This window comes from Marmota monax, unplaced genomic scaffold, assembly GCF_021218885.2.
Source record: "Marmota monax isolate L192 unplaced genomic scaffold, Marmota_monax_Labrador192_F-V1.1 WCK01_AAM20220418_F8-fsc00131, whole genome shotgun sequence".
NCBI classification, from domain to species: Eukaryota; Metazoa; Chordata; class Mammalia; order Rodentia; family Sciuridae; genus Marmota; species Marmota monax.
Genome location: NW_026693141.1, coordinates 4,741,605 through 4,765,032, shown reverse-complemented (window position 1 = coordinate 4,765,032; position 23,428 = coordinate 4,741,605). Strand labels below are relative to the sequence as shown.

General features: G+C 40.7%; 1 protein-coding gene across 15 annotated transcripts in view; it reads left to right on the top strand.

The window, feature by feature from the left end:
• Nrf1 (nuclear respiratory factor 1) overlaps positions 1–23,428 on the top strand; it is a 139,771-nt gene that overhangs the window by 111,801 nt on the left and 4,542 nt on the right. For 2 of the 15 annotated variants that reach the window (XM_046455062.2, XM_058582845.1), the window contains 2 exons: positions 12,293–12,348; positions 12,763–13,427. The exons of 11 other annotated variants lie outside the window; for them this stretch is intronic. In XM_046455062.2, the coding sequence (XP_046311018.1) occupies positions 12,293–12,348; positions 12,763–12,822 (116 nt within the window). In that variant the 3' untranslated portion in view covers positions 12,823–13,427. Of the gene's footprint in view, positions 1–12,292; positions 13,428–23,428 lie in introns of those variants that run through there. 2 more of the 15 variants (XM_058582846.1, XM_058582850.1) reach the window with 2 other exon arrangements.

Below are 23,428 nucleotides of genomic sequence, written 5' to 3'. Positions count from 1 at the left end.
TTGTTGTGGATGAACCTATTTTTAAATTTGTTTATTTATATGCAGTGCTGACCCAGTGCTTCACACATTCTAGGCAACTGCTGAGCCACAACCCTAGCCCCTCCCAGTTTATTTTTATTTTACTTGTTACTTTCATATTATTTCCCTAATTATTTGTCTTTTGCTTGTATATTATGTTACATCTTTCCTACCCTCAAAATTAGATAACTAATTATAATTTCTATCAGTTCTAGGGTGGTCTTAATTTTTATTTTGAATACTATAAAATACCTGCAATTTCTTTTTTTTTTTTTTTTAATTTTTTATTGTTGGCTGTTCAAAACATTACATAGTTCTTGATATATCATATTTCACACTTTGATTCAAGTGGGTTATGAGCTCCCATTTTTACCCCATATACAGATTGCAGAATTACATCAGTTACACATCCATTGATTTACATATTGCCATACTAGTGTCTGTTGTGTTCTGCTGCCTTTCCTATCCTCTACTATCCCCCCTCCCCTCCCCTCCCCTCTTCTCTCTCTGCCCCCTCTACTGGCATTCATTTGTCCCCCTTGTATTATTTTTCCCTTTCCCCTCACTTCCTCTTGTATGTAATTTTGTATAACTCTGAGGGTCTCCTTCCATTTCCATGCAATTTCCCTTCTCTCTCCCTTTCCCTCCCACCTCTCATCCCTGTTTAATGTTAATCTTCTTCTCATGCTCTTCGACCCTACTCTGTTCTTAGTTACTCTCCTTATATCAAAGAAGACATTTGGCATTTGTTTTTTAGGGATTGGCTAGCTTCACTTAGCATAATCTGCTCTAATGCCATCCATTTCCCTGTAAATTCTATGATTTTGTCATTTTTTAATGCAGAGTAATACTCCATTGTGTATAAATGCCACATTTTTTTTATCCATTCATCTATTGAAGGGCATCTAGGTTGGTTCCACAGTCTTGCTATTGTGAATTGTGCTGCTATGAACATCGATGTAGCAGTGTCCCTGTAGCATGCTCTTTTTAGGTCTGTAGGGAATAGACCGAGAAGGGGAATAGCTGGGTCAAATGGTGGCTCCATTCCCAGCTTTCCAAATTGGCTGCACCAATTTGCAGTCCCACCAGCAATGTACAAGTGTACCGTTTTCCCCACATCCTCGCCAGCACTTGTTGTTGTTTGACTTCATAATGGCTGCCAATCTTACTGGAGTGAGATGGTATCTTAGGGTGGTTTTGATCTGCATTTCTCTGACTGCTAGAGATGGTGAGCATTTTTTCATGTACTTGTTGATTGATTGTATGTCCTCCTCTGAGAAGTGTCTGTTCAGGTCCTTGGCCCATTTGTTGATTGGGTTGTTTGTTCTCTTATTGTCTAATTTTTTGAGTTCTTTGTATACTCTGGATATTAGGGCTCTATCTGAAGTGTGAGGAGTAAAGATTTGTTCCCAGGATGTAGGCTCTCTATTTACCTCTCTTATTGTTTCTTTTGCTGAGAAAAAACTTTTTAGTTTGAGTAAGTCCCATTTGTTGATTCTAGTTATTAACTTTTGTGCTATGGGTGTCCTATTGAGGAATTTGGAGCCCGACCCCACAGTATGTAGATCGTAGCCAACTTTTTCTCCTATCAGATGCCGTGTCTCTGATTTGATATCAAGCTCCTTGATCCATTTTGAATTAACTTTTGTGCATGGCGAGAGAAAGGGATTCAGTTTCATTTTGTTGCATATGGATTTCCAGTTTTCCCAGCACCATTTGTTGAAGATGCTATCCTTCCTCCATTGCATGCTTTTAGCCCCTTTATCAAATATAAGGTAGTTGTAGTTTTGTGGATTGGTTTCTGTGTCCTCTATTCTGTACCATTGGTCCACCTGCCTGTTTTGGTACCAGTACCATGCTGTTTTTGTTACTATTGCTCTGTAGTATAGTTTGAAGTCTGGTATCGCTATACCGCCTGATTCACACTTCCTGCTTAGCATTGTTTTTGCTATTCTGGGTCTTTTATTTTTCCATATGAATTTCATGATTGCTTTCTCTATTTCTACAAGAAATGACTTTGGGATTTTGATTGGGATTGCATTAAACCTATAGAGAACTTTTGGTAATATCGCCATTTTGATGATGTTAGTTCTGCCTATCCATGAACAGGGTATATTTTTCCATCTTCTAAGATCTTCTTCTATTTCTCTCTTTAGGGTTCTGTAGTTTTCATTGTATAAGTCTTTCACCTCTTTTGTTAGGTTGATTCTCAAGTATTTTATTTTTTTTGAAGATATTGTGAATGGAGTGGTTGTCCTCATTTCCATTTCAGAGGATTTGTCGCTGATATACAGGAATGCCTTTGATTTATGCGTGTTGATTTTATATCCTGCCACTTTGCTGAATTCATTTATTAGCTCTAATAGTTTCTTTGTAGACCCTTTTGGGTCTGCTAGGTATAGAATCATGTCATCTGCAAATAGTGATAATTTAAGTTCTTCTTTTCCTATTTTGATGCCTTTAATTTCTTTCGTCTGTCTAATTGCTCTGGCCAGTGTTTCGAGAACTATGTTGAACAGAAGTGGAGAGAGAGGGCATCCCTGTCTTGTTCCAGATTTTAGAGGGAATGCCTTCAGTTTTTCTCCATTCAGAATGATGCTAGCCTGAGGCTTAGCATAGATTGCTTTTACAATATTGAGGTATGTTCCTGTTATCCCTAGTTTTTCTAGAGTTTTGAACATAAAGGGATGCTGTACTTTGTCGAATACCTGCAATTTCTTTTAGTATATGACATTAGGTAGTAATCTAAGTTGGTATTTTTTCCCTGCATAGCCCAGTTTTACCAGCACTATTCTCCATTAAGAAGGTTGAAGTCAGTTGGGATACTGTGGGACACTCCTGTAATCCCAGCAGATCAGGAGGCTGAGGCAGGAAAATCGCAAATTTGCCTCAGTAATTTAGCAAGGCCCTAATCAGCTTGGTGAGACCCTGACTTTAAGTAGAAAATTCTTTTTTTTTTTTTTTTTTTTTTTTTTAAAGTATTTATTTAATTTTTTAGGTGTAGATGGCACAACACAATGCCTTTATTTTTATGTGGTGCTGAGGATCGAACCTGGGTCCCGCCTGTGCGAGGCGAGCGCTCTACCGCTGAGCCACAATCCCAGCCCCAAGTAGAAAATTCTTAATGAAGGGCTGGGAATACAGTTCAGTGGTAAAGTACCTCTGGGTTAAATCCCCAGTACCCCACCACCACACACACACACACACACACACAAAGTTGAAATTCATTCTTTTTACATTGATTTGAAATATCATTAATATCATATGCAAAATACACATACATACACACACACACAAAGAATTAAGCCTAGAGGCCCTCTGCCACCAAACAACACCCCCCAGCTCTTTATCTATTAAGTCTGTTCTTTGTACCAATAATATTTTATCATTGTGATATTAGTATTAGCAATAGTGACAGACTCATCTTTAAATTTGGAGGGAAAAAAATATTAAAATTCCAAAATGTTGGGCTGTGGCTCTTGCTTAGCAGTAGTGCACTTACCTGGTATGTGTGAATCACTGGGTTTGATTCTCAGCACTGCATATAAATAAATAAAGGTCTATTAACAACTAAAAAAATACATTTTTAAAAAAATTCCAGGAATTGGGGTTGTGGCTCAGCAATAGAGAACCCGCCTAAGCGCATGTGAGGCGCTGGATTCGATCCTCAGCACCACATATAAATAAATAAAAAATAAAGGTATTCTACAACTAAAAAAAAAAAATTCCAAAGTGTGTTTTGGAGGAGTGAACTTCACACTAATTTGGAAGTTCATTTAGAGGAATATAGCCCTATTCAACCATTTTTATCCTCACAAGCCTTTTAGCAGCACTACCTATACTGTCCTGGTTTTGATCTGGGGTCTCAGTCTGTCTTCATGCCCTAAAGGAAGGGAAATGGATTGGAGGGCTGTTTAAAAATTAAAACAAATAACAAGGCATTAACACCACACTTACAGAAAGGTCAGCCCTTCTCATTTATCTTCAAAGCAGCAGGTCCCTCTTTGTTCAGGGCAGACGCTGGCAAGTCTTCTGCTGAGGTTCTCCTATGAGACTCTTCAACCTAAAATTTCCCACAACCAAGAAGCCCAACTAGTCTTGCTGTACTGTAAAACAAATGTACATTTTACTACCCATCCCACTGCCAAATTAAACTAAATGAATTTAGAGATTCCTTTAGAAAACATATCTCTTCTTCACACTAAACATGTCATCACCTTTTCCCATCCCTGTTTTTCTTTGAGCTTATTAAAACTTTTTAAAATGTGTATGTTTAATCTCAACTCTGCACCATAGAATACCTTTTTAAAATGTTCTCTTTTTAGCAAAAGGGTAACAGAGAAGATGGGTCAGAACAAACATGAGGTTTATGGAAGGGAGCAGGATTCTTGGGTTGGGTCCTCATATGAGATTAGAATATACATTCCTAGTGTTTGTATTTCTCTAGGATCCATAACTTTGATCACATGTTAAGTAGATAAAATACACTTTAACACACACAAAAAAAAGATTATAAGCCTCTGTCAGTGGGGCTAGAATTGTATTTCAGTTGTTAGAGCAGTTGCCTTGCATATGTGAGGCACTGGGTTCTATCCTCAGCATCACAAAAAAACCTCAGTCAAAGAAATTTGTGATGAGGCTGAGGATGTAGCTCAGCAGTAGCCCAGTGCCAGGCCCTGGGTTCAATATCCCTACAATGTAAAAACAAAAACAAAACAAAACAAAAATAGAATTAAAAAAAAAAAGTGGTAAGGGACTTTTAACTTGTATATGTCTGGCAAGATGTTGAGAATAAGAGGAACAAGGGAGATAGAAGGACCTGTTAAGAGCTGGTTGCTCTTAACACTGCACAACTAATAAATTCTGTGATCATGGGAAAGAAAATTAACCTCTCTGAGCCTTAGCTATAAAATTAGGATAATGATAATTCTTTCATCATAAGGTAGGGTGAGCATTGACCAAAATGATTCCTGTCAAGGGCTTAGCATAGTGCCTGGTCCATAGAGATGCTGCAAACAGGAAATTCTCATTTGCTATCCATGTATCCTGTATTCTTTGAAGTAGTTTAAGTTACAAAGAGTGCAAAGTACTGTTGTAGGTCCTGCTTTCCCTAAGACAAATCCAAATGCCTCTCTATGCAACTGAAGGATCTGTGCTCCAGAAGTAGATACTGTGGGAATAGGCCAGAAATCTTTTCTGCAATCTTGACTAAAGGAAATACAAGGAGACATTGCTTGAAGTCTCCGACTTTGGGTTCTATCACTGTCCTTGGTCTAGGGCTGCTGTTCTCTTCCAGTACATAGTTTCCTGTAGTTAGTTGGCTTTTTTTACTTCTGAAGTGGTGACATCTCTCTGTAGATCTCAATGACTGCATTGAACTCTACCTTCCTTTGGGAAGACTGATTTGTTTTTTAACATTTTTCTTACTACCACCACTATCATCCATTATTATTATTACATGTCCTTGGTCCCAGCTTTTTTATAATAATAAAAAATAAAATGCCAGCCCTTATTTTGATATACTATAAAATACATCTCTCATTCTACCTTTTCTGTTCCTCATTCTCAAGACATGACAGCATATGAAATTGTTTCCAAAGGAGTCAGTGGAGATGTATTAAATTAATTTAGGAAATAGATCCATCCATGTTGTTCACCAACATGGTGCTGATGTGCTGAATTTCCAGTGTGCACTACATCACTTTTTGCCTTGGTATTTTAGTAGAATTTTAAATAAATATATTAAATAAAGTTTTATTGTAAGAGTACATTTTCAGTCCATAATAGCCTTAAAAATGTTTTTGCATTTTATGATTCTGTTTGTACCTTTAATCCAAAGGTATTAAGTTTAGTGCCTCCAAAGCTTAAAGCATGCAGCCTCTGATCATCAGTTTTTTGCATGAGCTGAGTCCCAGCATATGCACCCCCCTCTTGAAGGTCCTCAAAAAGAGCAGCATATGTGGAGCTCTTAGCTCCCCTTTTCCACTGACTTACTTGTTGGTAGATGACTTGAAAGAAAACAGAGACACTAAGGTGGTCTCAATCAAATCAAGCTGACACATTACCTATGTACAGGAAAAAGCAAACCCTGATCTCTAGTGCTCTCTCCACTGCCCAATATGAGCTGCCTTCTTTCCCCTTCACTGCTTCTTGCCAGCCTACCCAATCTATGAAGTAAAAGAAGATGGAAAACAAATGAAAGATGTGGTCTTTGTTATTCATCTAATTAAACTTGTACTTAGTATGGTGGCTATTTTGCAAGATTATTTTATGAAACTATACCCTTATTTATTCATTTGAGAAGTCAGAGTCATGCTAAATGTTAGAGAAGCAAATAAATACAAGATATAAAAACTTAAGATTTAACCGGGTAAAGATCATTGTATTGTCTTGAGCAACGAATAAAAAAAAAAAGATTTAACCGGGTATGGTTGTGCATACCTGTAATCCCAGTGACCCAGTAGGCTGAGGCAGTAGGATCACAAATTCTAAGCCAGCTTCAGCAATTTAGTGAGGCTCTAAGCAATTTAGGGAGGCCCTGTCTCTAAATAAATAAATAGGGTTGGGAATATGGTTCAGTGGTATTTAAAAAATAAAATTAAATAAAAACTAGTCATTTGTGGTCATTACACACCTGTAATCCCAGCAACTCAAGAGGCTGAGGCAGGAGAATTTGCAAGTTTAAGAACAACCTCTGAAACTTAGCAAGAACCTGTCTCAAAAAAATAAAAACAGCTGAATCGCACTGTACAGTATATTAGCTACTAGTTACATGTGGCTATTTGAATTTAAATGCAAATAAATTAAAATTAAATTAAATGTAAAAGGTAATTATTTAGTCACATTAATCATATTTCAAAGAATAAACAGTCACATATGGCCTGAGGTACTAAATTTTTTTTATTGTATACATACATGCATACACACACACACACACACATACACACACAAACAAACAAATACAAATATATACACACTTTTTTTTTTTTTTTTTTTTGGTACTGGGGACTGAACCCAGGGATGTTCTACCACTGAGATATATCCCCAACCCTTTTGTTTTAAAACAGGGTTTGGCTAAGTTGCACAGGCTGGCCTCAAACTTGCAATCCCCTGCCTTGGCTTCCAAAGTCACTGACTGGGATTATCGGTGTGCCCCACCATGCCTGGCTATTAATTATGATTTGTTCACATTTAAATTTAAGTAGATGCATGTACCTAGTGGCTACTGTAGTAGACTAAGCAGCTGCAGATTATTTCCATCATTGCAGGAAGTTCTCTTGGATAGTGTTGATCTAATAGCTACAGCAGGTAGCCCTCTGAAAAGTTGTGTCCCTTCAGTGCAGGTTAGGGCCACACGAATCCTTCATGAGCCTTGTCTCCTAGTGACCTTCTCAGCATGGCTTTGCTTTGGGGGGAAAAAAAGCTACCCATGTGACTGCAGTAATCCGCAGCCAGTAAACAGCAGACAGAAGGGTTGCAAGAGGAACTGGACTATTTTTATGCCCTGCAGAGTCCTGAGCAAGAAAACCTGAGACAGGAGGCAGTGGCGACACCAAAACTCACTTCCTAGTCTTTTTATTCATGACACAGGCCATTTGCATATTTTCATTTTAGATTCCTCACAAATTCAAATTTCTCCTCACGATTATAGGTGACTGTAGCTAGGTGCTCTAATGGATTTATAATGGCCCCCCAAAATCAAATATCTAAAGCCTGCTGGGTCACAGACTGAAAGGAGCCGTTACTATTGGATGAATTCCAAATTTCCCTGTGAAACACAGCTGCTGCTGCTGAGAAATGGGAACACAGAGATATATAATCGTGCTCTCTATTCCAGAACACTCAAAGAGCTTACCCTCTTCACAGCACTGAGGGGAAGAAGGGCCAGCTGGGTGGTCATTCTTCACTCCTGAAATTTGTCCTCCTTCCCTTACTCCCTTCATAATGAATGACCTCCCGAAATCCAAAATGCCTTCCAGAATAGATCTTAAAAGGAAGTGGCAGTTCTCCTGATTCCCCAGTCTCTCCCATTCAGGAAGATGTAATTGTGGCACTAATTTGGGAGTAGCAGACTATTTGTTGCTACTCTGTTTAGTGCCTGAGCATGCAGTAACTATTAACTATCAGCCCTACTAGTATTACTGTTGTTGTTATTGCCATTATCATTATTATTAAAACTCATACTGAAGGGGAAGGGAATCAGTCTTCAGAGGGTTCAGTCTTCACATTTCTGGGAAACATTCTTAAGACCTGGACCTGTAAGTTTTTGTTTGTGGGGAGGACATAATGAATTTCACACTGAGAATCTCTACTTCAGGAATTTTCTGATGAAAGTGTAGTATATCTCTCAGTCACATGAGACTCAGAATTTCCAGGCCTTTCCTGTCATTCCGTAGGCATGACCCCACAACTAAAGGGGCTTCCAGTTGGAGGATTCTTTGTTTCTCCTCCTACAAAGGTGTTAGACTGTGAACCTTCAGAAGGAGCAGCACTGCCCGGTGAGAGATCTCCTGTCCCTCAGCATAGGCTTAGCCCATTTTCTCCTTGCACAGTCTGCAAGTCCCAAGGGGATGTGTCATTCTCCCTCTGTCTTTATAAACTGGTATGGTCTCAAACATTCATTATTTGTACACCAGGAATTGCTAATCTAGGCTCCACTGCTCAAAGATTTAAAAACTATAGAACAAAAGGGGCATAGCGGGCCTTCACAATGAAATGGTAGGCCACTAGACCTTAGTCACTATTCTGAGTATTCATCTGAGCCATGGCCATGGCCTTCAATTGTAGATTTGAGGTACTGTCTATATTAAAGGCTGGATGTCTCCAGTTGACTCCTCAGGGCCTCAGAAGGAATTAGTACCTATTGACAAGCCAACCTGGCATGCCTTCATCTGCTCTACAGACTTTCATGTATTTCCAGCTTGGGGAACATTCTATGAACAGGACACCAATCTGAGCTAGGGACATTCTGAGCAGAAGACTTGAATCAGGGCTGCTAGGCAGAGTTTCCTAGAAGGTTTCTGCCATCTGGCACTTGGACACCAAGTTGAATGCTTCCGTATCTCATTCACCTTCCTCTTAGGTCTTCAGATCTTTCTGAGACTCAATGTATAAAAAAGTCTAGAATGATTCCAGCTCCTTTAGCTGGGGGTCATGCCTACAGAATGACAGGAAACCAAAACAGACAGAATCTCAGTGCCTGTCATCAGCATTCTCTAAAGGGACTTTATATGTATACACTAAATCCAGAGCCATAATTGGACAAGTTTAATTGGAGTCACTTTTGTGCAAATCATGGATGAAAAAGTAAGTTTTAAGTGAGTGTGTAAAGGAGGCACTTGTCACTGTTCACACAGGAACTAGAATATCATAATAGGACATTCTTACAGAATTAAATTTTTAAGGTTCTTGAGTAGAGGAGACTTTCCTCTTTTTGTTTTCATTTCCATTAGGATTTTGAAGGAATGTCAGTGCACTGTTATTAACTCTAATAGCTTGCACATCGCAGCCAGGATGGTGTGGGGCCCTCTGGCTCTCAGGTTACCTGTATAAATATAGGGATTCACTTCCCAGAGCCCAGTTCTGCCATTTGCTTTAATAAAGAGCAAATGTGCAGAACCCAACAGCAGCAGCCTGACAGAAGTAGTAATCTGAACAGGATAAACACGCTTCCTCTTTGTGTGATGCTCTCTCTCCATCCTCCTGCCAGGAGCAGGATATCAAATGAAGGGGGTTGTGGTTGGAGTCAGTAAAGTGAATATCTAAGTGGCACCTGCTTCATTCAACAGATCTACTTTCCCGGGGCCTCCCACTGCACATCTGTTCCTGACAAAGCCTCTTTTCTCCTCCTGTTGGTCAGACTGAGAGCAAAGACCCAGCAAGGAGACATGTTGGTTTTGCTTTGTTATCACTATTGCCTGTGACATTATAATTACACCAAGTCTTCTATTAAGACCCCAATTTAGAGATTTTCAGAGCCTAAGTGGGGTTTTCAAAATGAAATTGATAAAAACATCTTTGCCGTTGTAAAGCCAGCAATTAGATCTGAGAATCATTGAAGGGGTCTCAATATGGAAACTGAGACACTGCTCTGAGCAAGACTACAAAGGCGTTGCTATCAGATTGGCTCACTAAAGAGGTGTCCAGCAATTCTTCTGACTTTGCCTGGTCCAGCATCTCCTTACTGCTTACAGCTACACTGAATTGTTCTTAAATGCTGATAAAGTTTCTCACATATGGGCCTAAGGGGCTGGAGAGCATTTAAAAGTTGAGGAAATAAGCAATATAGGAAAGAACCATGATATAAATAAGGGAAATACAAGGTATCCAAGTTCAGACTGAGTTTCCATCCAAACAAAGGCAATTCTTATAGTGTTATACTGTGTGTGTGTGTGTGTGTGTGTCTGATGCACATTTATGATGTGGAGTCTGGCATAGTAGAAACTGGAAAGATTTAGATCATTATAATTTTTAAACTTGAATTAATTAAAATAAATAAAATTAAAAATTTAGTTCCTCAGTCACATCAGTCATCTTCAATTGCTGTGTAGCCACAATGTTGTACAGCACACAAATAGAATGTGTTCATTGTTAACAGGGAATTCTAGTGGTTGGTGCTTTTAGAGATTGGTCTGAACCTCTTGAAATGTGTTGACTGCTTCAGGAGGTCTTGGAATTTCTATTTATCTTGGTGGAGGGGGGAAAAGAAATTTGAATGTTTCTGAACAACTCCTTCCAGCCATGTTACTACCTAGCCTGTTCTTCGTTTTTTCATATTTTAAAATGTTTTTCATCCAAGAATATCATCCTTAGCTGAGTTAAGTGGCAAACACCTATAATTGGGAAACTGAAACAGAAAGATCAAAAGTTCTGGAGCAGACTTGGCAACTTAGGGAGCTCCTATCTCAAAACAAAAAAAATTAAAATAATAATTTAAAAAAAGGACTAGGAGTATAGGTCAATGGTAGAAAGCTTGCTTAGCATGCATCTGGCTCTGGGCTCAAGTCCTAGCTCTGCCAAAAAAAAAAATTTCCCTACCCTACATCTCATAAAAAGAAATAAGAAATTCTGAATTACAGCAAATGAGAAAGGAATCTAATTTTAGGAATGTCCAATTTGAACTCTCTCCCTGATTTTTTCTTCCTTAAGTTTTAGTCACTTCATCACTGTGCTTTTGGAACAGAGAGTTCTTTTCTCCTTAAACAGCCTCTAACAATAGGACACGTAAATACTACATATATGAATTGTTCATTGAGTAGACAAAATGGTGTGTGGACACACTTCTGGGAGTAGAGCAGTGGGCTGCTAGCACCTGCCCTTCTTTGCAGCCCTTGGAACCAAGATGTGCCTTTATTCTTGCTTCTTCCTGTAGTCTGCCTCCAGTAGCCATTATACTCCTGGGAGAAAGTCCATATTATTATTATTACCTCAAATTTGGACTGGATTTTTTCTCTCGGTAACTTAAATCTTATAAACATAATGTTACATATGCTCATAGGAGCCCTAAGAAATCAAAAGTGTGGTATATACCAGTAATACCAGCTTCTTGGGAGGTTGAGGCAGGAAGATTGCAAGTTCAAGGCCAGCTTGGACAACTTAGCAAGACCCTATCTCAGATTTTTAAAAACAAAAAGGGCTGGGAATGTAATTCAATGGTAAATGCCCTAGTTTCTAACCTACTACCACAAATCCCGATGTACCACAAAAAAAAAAGAAAAGGAAAAAAAAGAAAAGAAAGAGGCCAAAGTGGCCTGTGGGTTTTATAAATGTAAATATAGACAAATCTTAGTCGTCACATACAGATTATCTGTCATGCAGATTACTCGTGACACATTTTAAATCCTTGGACAGTTTCTCTAAGCAAGCCAGTGTAAGCCAGGACCATCTCCTCCACCCCCAACCCAGCTGCTGGGTACTTAGGGAATACCAATTAGTCTTCATATTAGCTTAGGGAAGGCATAATTAGGAAGGTAAGTCTGCTACAAGAAAACCACATCACAAATATGAGTTTAGAGGGGGAAGTAAAGGGAACTGACCTACTCTTGCTTCAGCTCATCCAAGTTGACTGTAAGGTATGTTTTATAAACATGTGCACTGTAAGCACTCAGCAAGCTGACATGTTTACCAAAGGATTTGTTAAACACCCCATGGGTGGACATCAGACATGCCATGCGTATGCCCTGTGATATGGGGTATGTGGGAGGCTGCGGAGCCGCAGCAGGTTCTGGTAGCCCAAGTTGCCCGGTGCCTTTTAACAGTTCTGTGTTCTTGTCAGGCCTCTTTATGGCAGACTGTGGAGGTTGCAAGTGGATCCTGACAAGAAGGCCGCAGGTGGGTTCATCTTTGGGGAAAAGAGGAAGCAGCTGAGGGTGGAGTAACTTCAAGGCTACCACTCCAGGCTCTGCTTCCTACGTGGATGGTGTAATTCCTCTACAATGCAGTCCCCGTCGTCCGTCACCTAGCTTTAGTAACCATTGAAAATTGGATATTTCTAATGTTATCATTCCTTTTTCACTGATTAGCTGGGGTTCTTTCATAAAGAACTTGTCCCCAGTGACAATTTGGCTTTGCCAAGTACATTCAGATAGGAGAGGGAGAATAAGTACTTGAGCAAGATGAATTTACTAGCCTCAGTGGACACCCAAATTCCAAGATGGCATCAGTCGTAATAGCAAAGAAGAAACTCATGGATGTCAAGCTAGGGCAGCTGCCAAGCTGGACATTGATGTGGGATTTCACCCCTAGAGGCGTGGTTGGAGCCGTTCAAAGAGGTTACTGCCGTGTCACAACAATATGTCAGCGTGAAGAAAAAGCATCGCTGGAATTAACATGGTGCTGGCAGCTTACTGCTTTTCAACTACTGCCTTTCTTACAAGGAACACAAATGTGAGCAGTGACTCAGATACCACTGAAGAGGGGCCAGTGCGCAGGGTACTCTGGACTCCTAACCATGACTGCCTTGAACTTAATCATTGCTGTATCTTTTCACATCCTGAGAATCAACGCCCAATAAAAGGGACTGGTTAAAAAAAAAAAAAATGAGGAAGCCTACTGGGATAGGCTTCTGTGTGACTCTCAAACCCCATAACTGTCCACTTTACTATCTGCCTTTAGGTATTGTACTACCTATAGCAAATGTCATTCTGCCCTTGGTATGCTCTTAGAAAGTTTGAGATTAATAAATAATGCTTTACAGATTATGCCAAGTGAAGGGATTGAAAACCAAGAGTACATCATTGGAAGCTTCCTTGCCTTGTCTATCCCTGGTCAGATAGAAGAGGCAGGGCTGTGTAATGGGCACAGGAGAATTCGTTGTACCATTCTTGCTCATGCCTATTTGAAATTTTTCATAATAAAAAGTTTGAAAATAATAACAGAAAAATAAATCTCCATCCCTAACTTCTGGGTAACTCTTGTGTGGGCCTATTCTTCATTTTTATACCTTACTATTACGAGCCCTTATATAGTGTGATAGTTTTCTTCTGAAGTCCCATCATCTCCGCTCTGCTTTCTCCTTAAAAGTCCTGGTACACACTTTGAACCCATTGTACCATCACTAGTACATGGGCTTTGGAGGCCTCAGATGCTGATCTTACCCTTCCACCCAGAAATCTCTTGTTGGAATTTACTGGGCACACCCTGCCCTTCTCTGTGCAGTCAGATCAGATGTCCTGAGCAGCTGCATATTCCACAAGCTTTAGTGGAATGCTTTTCTTTCCCACCATTTTCAGTTTAAAGCTTTCCTGGTCAGGTCAGTTGGCCTAGAAGTTAGCTAGTTCAGCCCCAGCCCCACACTGAGAGCTCAGTCTCCAGGATAATAAACCATAATTTCTTTCTTTCTTTCTTTTTTTTTTTTTTTGTGTGTGTGTGTGTGTGTGTGTGGTGCTGGGAATTGATTGAATCTAGGGCCTTGTGCATGCAGGGCAGGCACTCTACCAACTGAGGTATATCCCCAACCCAACCACAGTGGTTTTAAGTTTTAAGGGACAAAACTATGATTTCATAATGTTTCTGGGCATCTCCAGTAATTTCAAGAGGAAAATTATATCATAAAAATGTGTTTTGAGGGCTGGGGATATAATTCAGTTGATAGAATGCTTGCCTTGCATGCACAAGGCCCTGGGTTCAATCCCCAGCACCAAATACACACATACACACACACACACACACACATATTTTGAGGTACATTTACTAATGAAGTAAAAATGAATTCAATTTTGACATTTGGCTTATAGGATGGTATGTTGGGGGGTGGGGGGGGCACCAAGAAGTTCCTAGTAGTCTGCAAAAAGCAGGTGAAGGACAGAGTGACACTTTCCTGACCAGACAGAGTCACTTCTGTGAATGTTACCAACACCCCATCCCGCCCCCAACAGTTTTTCTAAATGTGTCTCTAGATTATCTAGCATGATCAGGTGCTCAAAAGTGTCCAGCATGCCAGGGCACCTGTGAGGCTGCTCTTGGTTTCATGAGAATATTCAGTATTGCCAGATGTAAGGCATATTTTAATCCATAAATCCCCCAAATGCAGCCAAAAGCCTTGGACTTAGAAAGCACGGAAAAGGAAGATTAAATGTCCCAAAAGCAGCTGATATAACAGAAGCACAGGGAGGAAATGCTTTCTCTTTTTCTCTCTTGTCTTACTATGATAAGGGTTACCTGGACCTCCTTTTGATTTGATATTAACATTCTTTTTCTTTCCTCCCTGTTCTTGCCCTACATCTATCTGTTTTCCCTCTGGTCCTGATTCGTTACTCTCAGCCTGTCTACTGCCTGTTTCCTGGACTAGTTTCTATATCTGTTTTCCTTCTCTCTTCTTCCACTTCTGTACCAGTATCTCCTTGAGATCAGCCACTGATGTAAATATTTCCCAAGCCTTCAAATGAAAAATTTCAAAGGACTTTCCTCCTTCCTGTCACCCCTGGAAAACACTTGTAGATATCCTTGAAGGCTCTTAAAAACTTTAGAAGTTACTTAATATAATTGTTGGTATCATTCCTTGCTTGTTTATTCTTATACTTTCCAGTCACAGTCTTCTAGTTCCCCATTTAAACCAGTGTTTTCCTGGTGTATATAGTTAGCTTTCATCTCAATAAGCTACAGGAGGCATTTTACCATAAATTTTCCTTCCACCAATCGTTGTGTATATTATTTGTTTAGCTTTCTGTTTTTCTCTTACAACATCAGTATTTTTCTCCCAACTAAAAATATTTCCATGGCCAACACAGAAGGCCTTCTGACTGAAAGAGTCAGTTACAGCAAACAATTCCTAAAGGTTCCCCAGGGTGGGAGAACACATGAAAGGTCCATTCTTTCACAGGTTGCCTGTCCTGCCCTATAGGGAGGATGGGAATAGGGTAAGCCATGGTGCTGGGTAACCAACCAGACCTGTAGCCTGTACCATTTGGCTTATGCCTATGCAGTTAGTTTCTGGAGGTTAGAAATTTGTCAGTGATGACATCATATCATATTGCCCCTGATATTGTGTGTGTGTGTGTGTGAGAGAGAGAGAGAGAGAGAGAGAAGCACTCTACCACTGAGCTACACTCCCAACTCCTGATTATATTTTTAACGTTCTTAATATTGATGGGTGCTTTAGCCTTGATTAGTCACTTACCACTGCACGGAATTAGCAACTACTTCGTCTCCATTATGATGAGTTCCAGTGCCAGTTGTGACCACTGGCTTCATTTCAGAGAAGAAGCTGCCTGCTGGTCCATCTGCCTGATTCCATGGTTTTAGCTCTAATCTTTACGTCTTCAAAGGCCTTTGGTGAATGATGTGCTTCCTCTGCAAGTCACTCTTGCAAGATACATGCTACCTCTGCCTCTCTTCTGTTTCCTGAGAGAACATCGATGACCTCAACTAGATTTCCTCACACTTCTCATTCAAAGTCATCTTTGAAAAGCAGCTGATACTTACTGTAGACCTGCTGTGTTCCAGGCACTATACTAAACTTTACTTGTGTTGACAAATCTGGTTCGACAGCCCCGTGAGATTTGTAATTACCATTTTAAACATCAGAAAACAGAGGCTCACAAGGTATTAAATGGCAAAATCAAGATTCACATGTAGGTCTTTCTGACGAGGAAGGCTTCGATGGAAATAAAAGTCTATTTTACTCAACCATGAGAAGAACTTCCATACAGGATTTGACTACAGCACCTTAAGAAATGTTGTTATGGGGCCGGATACAGTGGCACACTCCTAGGATCCCAACTACTTGGGAGGCTGAGGTAGGAGGATCACAAGTTCAAGGCCAGTCTATGTAACTTAGTGAGACTATCAAAAATAAAATTTTTAAAAAGGACTAGGGATGTAGCTTAGTTGGTAGAGTGCTTGCCTTGCATGCAGAAGGCCTTGGGTTCAATTCCTAGCATCACAAAATAAAGGGTCGGGGTTGCTGGAGGTGTAGCTGAGTGATAGAGTGCTTGCCTAGCATGTATATGTGAAGCCCTGGGTTTGATCCCCAGTACCACCAAAAAAAAAAAAAAGTTCTTGTGGAGAAGTCAGACTTTACTCTGAAGCACAGTGAAAGGCTTCAAGGCTCTTCAGTTTGTGGAGGGCCAGGCTAGAGGGGATGTAGTTCAGTTACTGAAAATTGTGAAGGCTGTGATCAATTGTAAGTTATATCAGGGCCTCAATAGTGCCAAAATTGCTCAGTATTTAACAACATAGTCCTACTGGCAGCTTAAGTAAGCAGAGTTATAGAAAGAAAAGCCTTAACTACTTGGAAGCAGATCAGTACAGAGCTGGTGCCAGTGAATGGTGGAAACAGTAAAATCACAGGGTCGTGGAGCTGTGAGAAAATGTGGAAACTGTTGCAAGTGTAGGACTTAGTTTGGCAGGAGATAAATGTAGGCTGAGGTGCTTGTACTGCCTAAGTATACGTGGTGTTTGGGATACATTGAGGGATAAATAATGGTTGTAATGAAGGGAAATGGAGGATGTTTATGGGAAAGGCTTAGATAAACTTGCTCAACTAAACAGTGTTTCAAGATTCAGCTGACTGATTTGTAGGTTTTAAAAATTTGATTAAAATCAAATCAGAATACTAAAAGGTTAAGTCTTAGGAAAATAAGTTCCTCCAAATAATAAATGCCACACATACATACATACACACACACACACTCACGAAAGAAAATTCCATTACACAGCAGGCAGATGACGAAACTCATCATCTCAGGAGAGGTCACAAACAGAGTAGATCAGCTCATGAATGATAAATACACAGAGTGTGCAAGGCTGTGACCCTAACCTTTATGGTTATGCACATTGGCGTCTACGGTCTACCACAGTGCTCCCTTGGTGCTACCATCCTGTACCACAGTAAAACCTCACAACCCCATTTTGCAGAACACAAGGCCCAAGCCCCTTGAGGTGAGCAAATGATAACTTATATTAGAAGACAAGGCTGGGCTTATGAGTAGATAGCACACTCTGCGTCCCATGTAATATGACTAGAGAGGTAAGCAAAGATTATCCACTGTCCAAAAGTATATTCCCTATCACTTAAAAGCTTTAAGTCTCAAATCCCACTATTAGAGATAGAGAGACTGACCAACACCTCATAAGGAATAATCACCCTGATGAGAAGAGCCAGAAGACAAAGCAGAAACTTGTCTTGCTATCAGTCTCCCTGTAGGTTCTCCCCTGAAATGCAGGACTTGAAGAGAGGAAAGGTGTTGCATATACACAGTGTGGGACTTGTGTCCAGAGCTGGCCTGGGAGTTTTCACATAATCTCTCTCTCTCTCTCTCTCTCTCTCTCTCTCTCTCTCTCTCTCTCTCTCTCTCTCTCTCTCTTTCTCACACACACACATACACACATACCACACACACACACACACAATATCTATCAGTTTGTACGGAAGTTTTGGAAGATCCCTCCTCAGGCTAAACCAGGTCAATCTCAAAGGAAGCAAAGATGCAATCCAGGTGATTGTGCCTGTCCAGGGGGGCAGCCACACAAGTGTTGAGTTCTGAGTTTACATTTTAAGGGAGAATTGAAGGATTTACTGCTGGATTGAATGTGAAGTCAAGGATGACTTCTGAGTTTCTCAAGCAACGGGAAGGATGTAATTGCCACTTACTGAGGTAAGGAGATAAGGGAAGACTGGGAGGAGTGTGTTTCACCATTTGGGCTCAAGAATGATACCCAACAGGTTTTTTTTAAAAAAGATCATTCAGGGTCAGTCCTCATTGTCCTTTGCAGAGAAGCATGGCTCTGGAGCCAGCAGTTCTCCCAGAGAGTTTGGAATGGCTGCAAGAAAATTCTTGTGCTGGGATCTGAAGTTTCTAAGTCACCTTTAACCTCTTTTTTTCCATTTTGGCCAATTTCATATGCCTCATCATGAAGCCTGAGATGAGAGGCAGCAGTGAGCCAAAGACGATGGTCCTCTCCCTTCTGGGTCCACTGGCCTGAGTGTTAGATGTCAGAGGCACTCTGGGGCATAGAAAGGCTCCCAGATCCAAGGCCTAGACACCTAGATTTACTATAAATTTAGTTTGTTTTTGTTATTGTTGTTGTTTGAAAAGGGGTCTTGCTATGTCTCCCAAACTGGCCTCAAATTCCTGGGCTCAGGCGATTCTCCTGCCTCAGTCTCCCAAGCAGCTGGGACTATTGGTGTATGTCACTCCACCCAGCTACTTTTATTTCTTTATTTATTTAATTTATTTTAGTTGCTGAGGGTTGAACCCAGAGGGGCTTTACCACTGAGTGATATCCTGAGCCCTTTTTATTTTTTATTTTGAGACAGGATCTCACTAAGTTGCTCTGGGCCTTACTAAGTTGCTGAGGCTGTCTTGAACTTGTGATTTGTGATCCTCCTGTCTCAGCCTTCCAAGTTGCTGGGATTATAGGCGTATACCATCACTCCCCGGCCCAGCTACTTTTTAAAAAATAAAACTTATATGTTTAAAAAAGTCCACTGACAACCAAAAAATATTTTTTTAAAAAATGGATGGGATTTACTAAACTGAATGAATGCTAAGGTTCCGTTATAGCTTTGAAAAACTGGGATGCTGGGGCTGTGGATGTAGCTCATTGGTAGAGTACTTGCCTAACATGTATAAGCCCTGAGTTCAATCCCCAGCACCAAAAAAAAAAAAGAAGAAGAAGAAGAAAGTAAGTATTAGGGTGCTAAGTCTTAAGGACATTACAAATCTTCATGATGAGCCCAGGGTTCTGCCAAAGGAGCTTGCTTTTGATTTGTAAAAGGCAAGGACACCCACCCTTCTCAAGGTCCTAGCAGAAATCAAGAGATAAGTGGCCATGTGAGGGGGCTTTGAGGAGTGCCACACACATGCCAAGGGAGTCATTTCTAGAATTGTATAAGGTCTCCCTGAAAAGGAAAAAGGATAACTCCAAACCTTTAAAGTGGAACATGAAGGGCTTCCTGTTGCATTATCAATCGAAATGACCCAGAATACAATCTCGGATTAACATGCGCCTCTAGATTAGGGCTAATCAGGGACAGGCTGAGCAGATGCAGGGACAATCCCAGCCTGATTACTGTACCTCAGCATTTAATCATCTCTCTTCCAAGGGCAGCCACCCGACTTAGTGCATACTGGGTTTCAAAGCCTGCAGTCCCACCCCCTTTCCCTTCCTGTGGCCATAAAGGCTGCTAGGTCAGAGACACTGAGGCGATTTAATCTAATCCCATGTCAAAATGTCTCTGTGTGAGAGAGGGAGGGAGATCTTAGAATCCCCACAGTAGAATGGTAATGTGTTTATTTAAGGTGGAGGGGGACTGAAACTGCATGTGGAAAACAGTGGAATGGAATTTCAAGACATTTGAGGTTGTGCAGTGACTTTGTGTATGGAATTTCTGAAAAGCTTTTAAGATGTGTAATGCTGTCACCAATTACTCACCCTGAGACAGCTTTGTATGAAACTCGTTTTATCACCCAGTTACAGAGACCAAATTTTCCCCTTCCCTGATGTATGTAATACATAAAATGGAATCTATAAGAAATTATTTTATTTGGACGAGTCCCAAATGTAGTATTTTTTGCACTTATATTTTACATTTTTTTTCTGAGTTGGGATCTCTTATTGTAACACAGCCTCATTCCCTTAAAACTCCCCTATCCTAATTACCCAGTCCCTAGAAGGGAACAAATTAAATCGAAGAAGTCAAGTTTCATTTATGAGCCTAGGAGACATTTATTGAGCACCTGCTAATTGTTAGGGACTCAGAGATCAATATCTTCCTTAAGGAATTTAGTCTGCTTGGCAACAAGAAATACAAATAGTGATAATGAATGTGACATTGCCTCCATGGAGGTCTGTACAAAGTGCCATTGGGCCACAGAGGAAGAGGGCACAAGCCAGAGGAGGGCAGAGACTGGAGCTGACTATTGGAGGAAGAGTAGGAGACCTCTCAGGGAATAAGCTGAGGACAGTAACTCCAGGCAGAAGCTACAGTGTATGCAGTATTTGGAGGACTTCAGCTAGTTCACCTGGTTGGCGTGTGTGGAGTAGGGATTAATGGGCTTAACGGAGCAAGAGGAACCAACATAAAGAGTTGAATGCAACCCTACAAAAGGGTTTAGACTTACAGCCCATGGGCCATTAGAAACCACTAAAGAATTGTAAAGGGTAGCAACAAAATCAGTGTGTTGTATTTGAAAGATCATTCTGATTACAGCAGTACTAGCCAATATCTATGTTTGCATTCAAACCTTTTGAAACATCTTTTCTGGAGTATATCTTCTGCGACACTAAAAACCATCTTTACAGCATGAACCCATATGCTAGAAAACCCAAAAACATCTTAAGCCAAGATGGAGAAGCTTTAACTTCAATAGTTCTTTAGATTTTGAACCATCTTGGCTCTAACCCACATGGTTGCTCACAGAAAAGATCTCCCTGCTCACTGCATCAAGTTGGAAGCTTTTAGGACTGAATCAAGCCCAGTGGCAAGAATGACATGAGACATCCTTGCTTCTCTTTTTGGTTGCTGTTTGCTAGCATTTGAGTTCTTTGGAAGATGACACAGGTGTCCTGGATTTGCTGCTAGGTGTTTGGGGTCATTGCATTAACTGCCTGTTTTGATCAGAGGAGAGTTTAAAAGTGATGATGGTCAAGATATATTGGGATGAGGTGGGAGACCAAGGAGCCATGTGGTCCTAACATTTACTTAGGCCCATGTGATTGGGGACTAGGGCCTAGCTGCATATTGGTTGAAGCCAGCAGTTGGCTCCCTTTGTCTGTTGCCCTCAAGGCTATCTTGTTGCCAATTTGTGGCACACATGTACTTCATACTATGGGGAACGTGGAACAAACCAGAGACAGACCTGGGCTTGACCAGACCCAGGTGGAAAGGACCATGTACATGCCATAAGTGTCCACTATACTGTCCTGGTACCTAATGAGGAGGACACTAGGAGTATGGGCTGGGGTGGGGCAGGCCTCCAAGAGGAAGGACAACTGGACTGAGTTTTAATCTGAGGGTGTAGCTCAGTGGTAAAGTGCTTGCCTACCATGCATGAGGCCCTGGATTTGATCCCTAGCACTGCAAAAATAGTAAATAAAGGAAAAGGAGTCAGAGTAAGAATTCCATAGAGCGAACAACTTGTGCAAAGACCCAGAGAAAGGAGTGTAACTAACATATTGTGGAACTGAGAATAGGCCGGGGGTTGGGAAATGCCGTGAGCACAGAATACCTGTGAGAGGATAGGAAATGACACAATAGAGACAGTGAAGATAGACCAAGGACACTCTCCAAGCGTACCTGTAGTCCCAGCACTCAGGAGGCTGAGGCAGAAGGATCACTTGAGCTCAGAAGTTCAAAACCAGCCTGGGCAACATAGTGAGACTCTGTCTCAAAACAACAGAAAGACCAAGGCAATTCTGAGCAGCCTTAAACACCATGCCAAAACATTTGAACTATATTTTAGGCTTTGGGAATTTCATTAACATCATAGAGCTCGAAATGTTGAGATTGGGGGAGTGATGTGTTATGGGAAGAGAATTTGGCTGGGAGGGGTAAATTCAAAGGGTGATTGGTCAAACTCATTTTAGCTGGTACAGTGGTGCAAGCCTATAATCCCACCCTTGGGAGGCTGAAGCAGGAGGATTGCAAGCTGCAGGCCAGCATGGGTAACTTAGCAAGAAAGACCTTGTCTCAAAATCAAATTTAAAGATTCCAGGTGCGATGGCACACCAGTGGCTTGGGAGGCTGAGGCAGGGGGAATTACAAATTCAAGGCCAGTCTAGGCAATTTAGCAAGGCCCTACACAACTTAGCAAGACTTGTCTCTAAATAAAATATTTTAAAAGGACCTGGGGATGTGGCTCAGTGGTAGAGTATCCCTGGGTAAAGTAACCCAGAACTAGAAGAAAAACATTTTCATCAAAGTAGCATATGGTTTAAATGTCGAAAGTGCTAGAAATAATTTCCCTGGTAGTGGATGGAGCTCCTCTATCCAGCAATTGTTTCCCTGGGCCCACTATTAAAAAGATTGATTATACTGTCTGTATACTGGTGTAGCATGGGTTCCGCACAGCAAAACACTAAAGGACTCAAATTTGTGGCAAATTCTGAGGCAGATTTAAAGTTGAGCTGTTGGCTGCTGTATAGTAAATTCCTGGGCATTCTCAGAAATTGAAAATGGAATGTACACAGGGGACAGAAATACCATCACACCTTATAAGCACTGTATTGTAAGTGGAAGATGCATCATCTTAAAACTATATTTTAAGGGCTAGAGTTGTGATTTAGTGGTAGAGTGCTTGCCTAGCACATGTGAGGCCCTGGGTTCGATCCTCAGCACCACATATAAATAAATAAAATAAAAGTATATGTCCACCTACAACTTAATTTTTTTAAAAACTATATTTTAAATTGACATACACCCCCCAAAAAAGGACTAAAAGTCTTTTATTTAAAAAAAAAAAAAAGGTCTGTAGGTCAGAGGTAATATTTTGGGTTTTTTCCTGGTATGTATTCTCTCTACTCTAAATAATAGTCTTATAATTTTTTTAGGTGAGACATTTTCATAATTTTTGGATGACTTGGTATCTATATTATAATAACATAAAAATTGTTCATTGCCAAGATGAATGTACTATAATTACGATTACATTTCCCTTTTTCTTTAACTTATATTTTTTCTTCAAGTTAATGCTTATTATGGGGGTGGGATGAGGGGTGGAGGAGGGTTTTTTCTTTCTAACCAGTAATCACCAGTTGTATCCAGGTCTGCTGTGGACCCCTGGGTATTCTTTCCAGGGTCACTCCATCTTCGCCATCCTCCACAGCACTCTGTACCCACCAGGTTCCTGCAGGCCCTTCGCCCCATCCCTTCCTCCCCTCCGCATTCTGCTATGGACCCCTAAGTTCCACAGTAACTGCCTCTGAGTTCTCTCACTTGCATGGAGCACATTCTTCAAAGCTTCCCAAG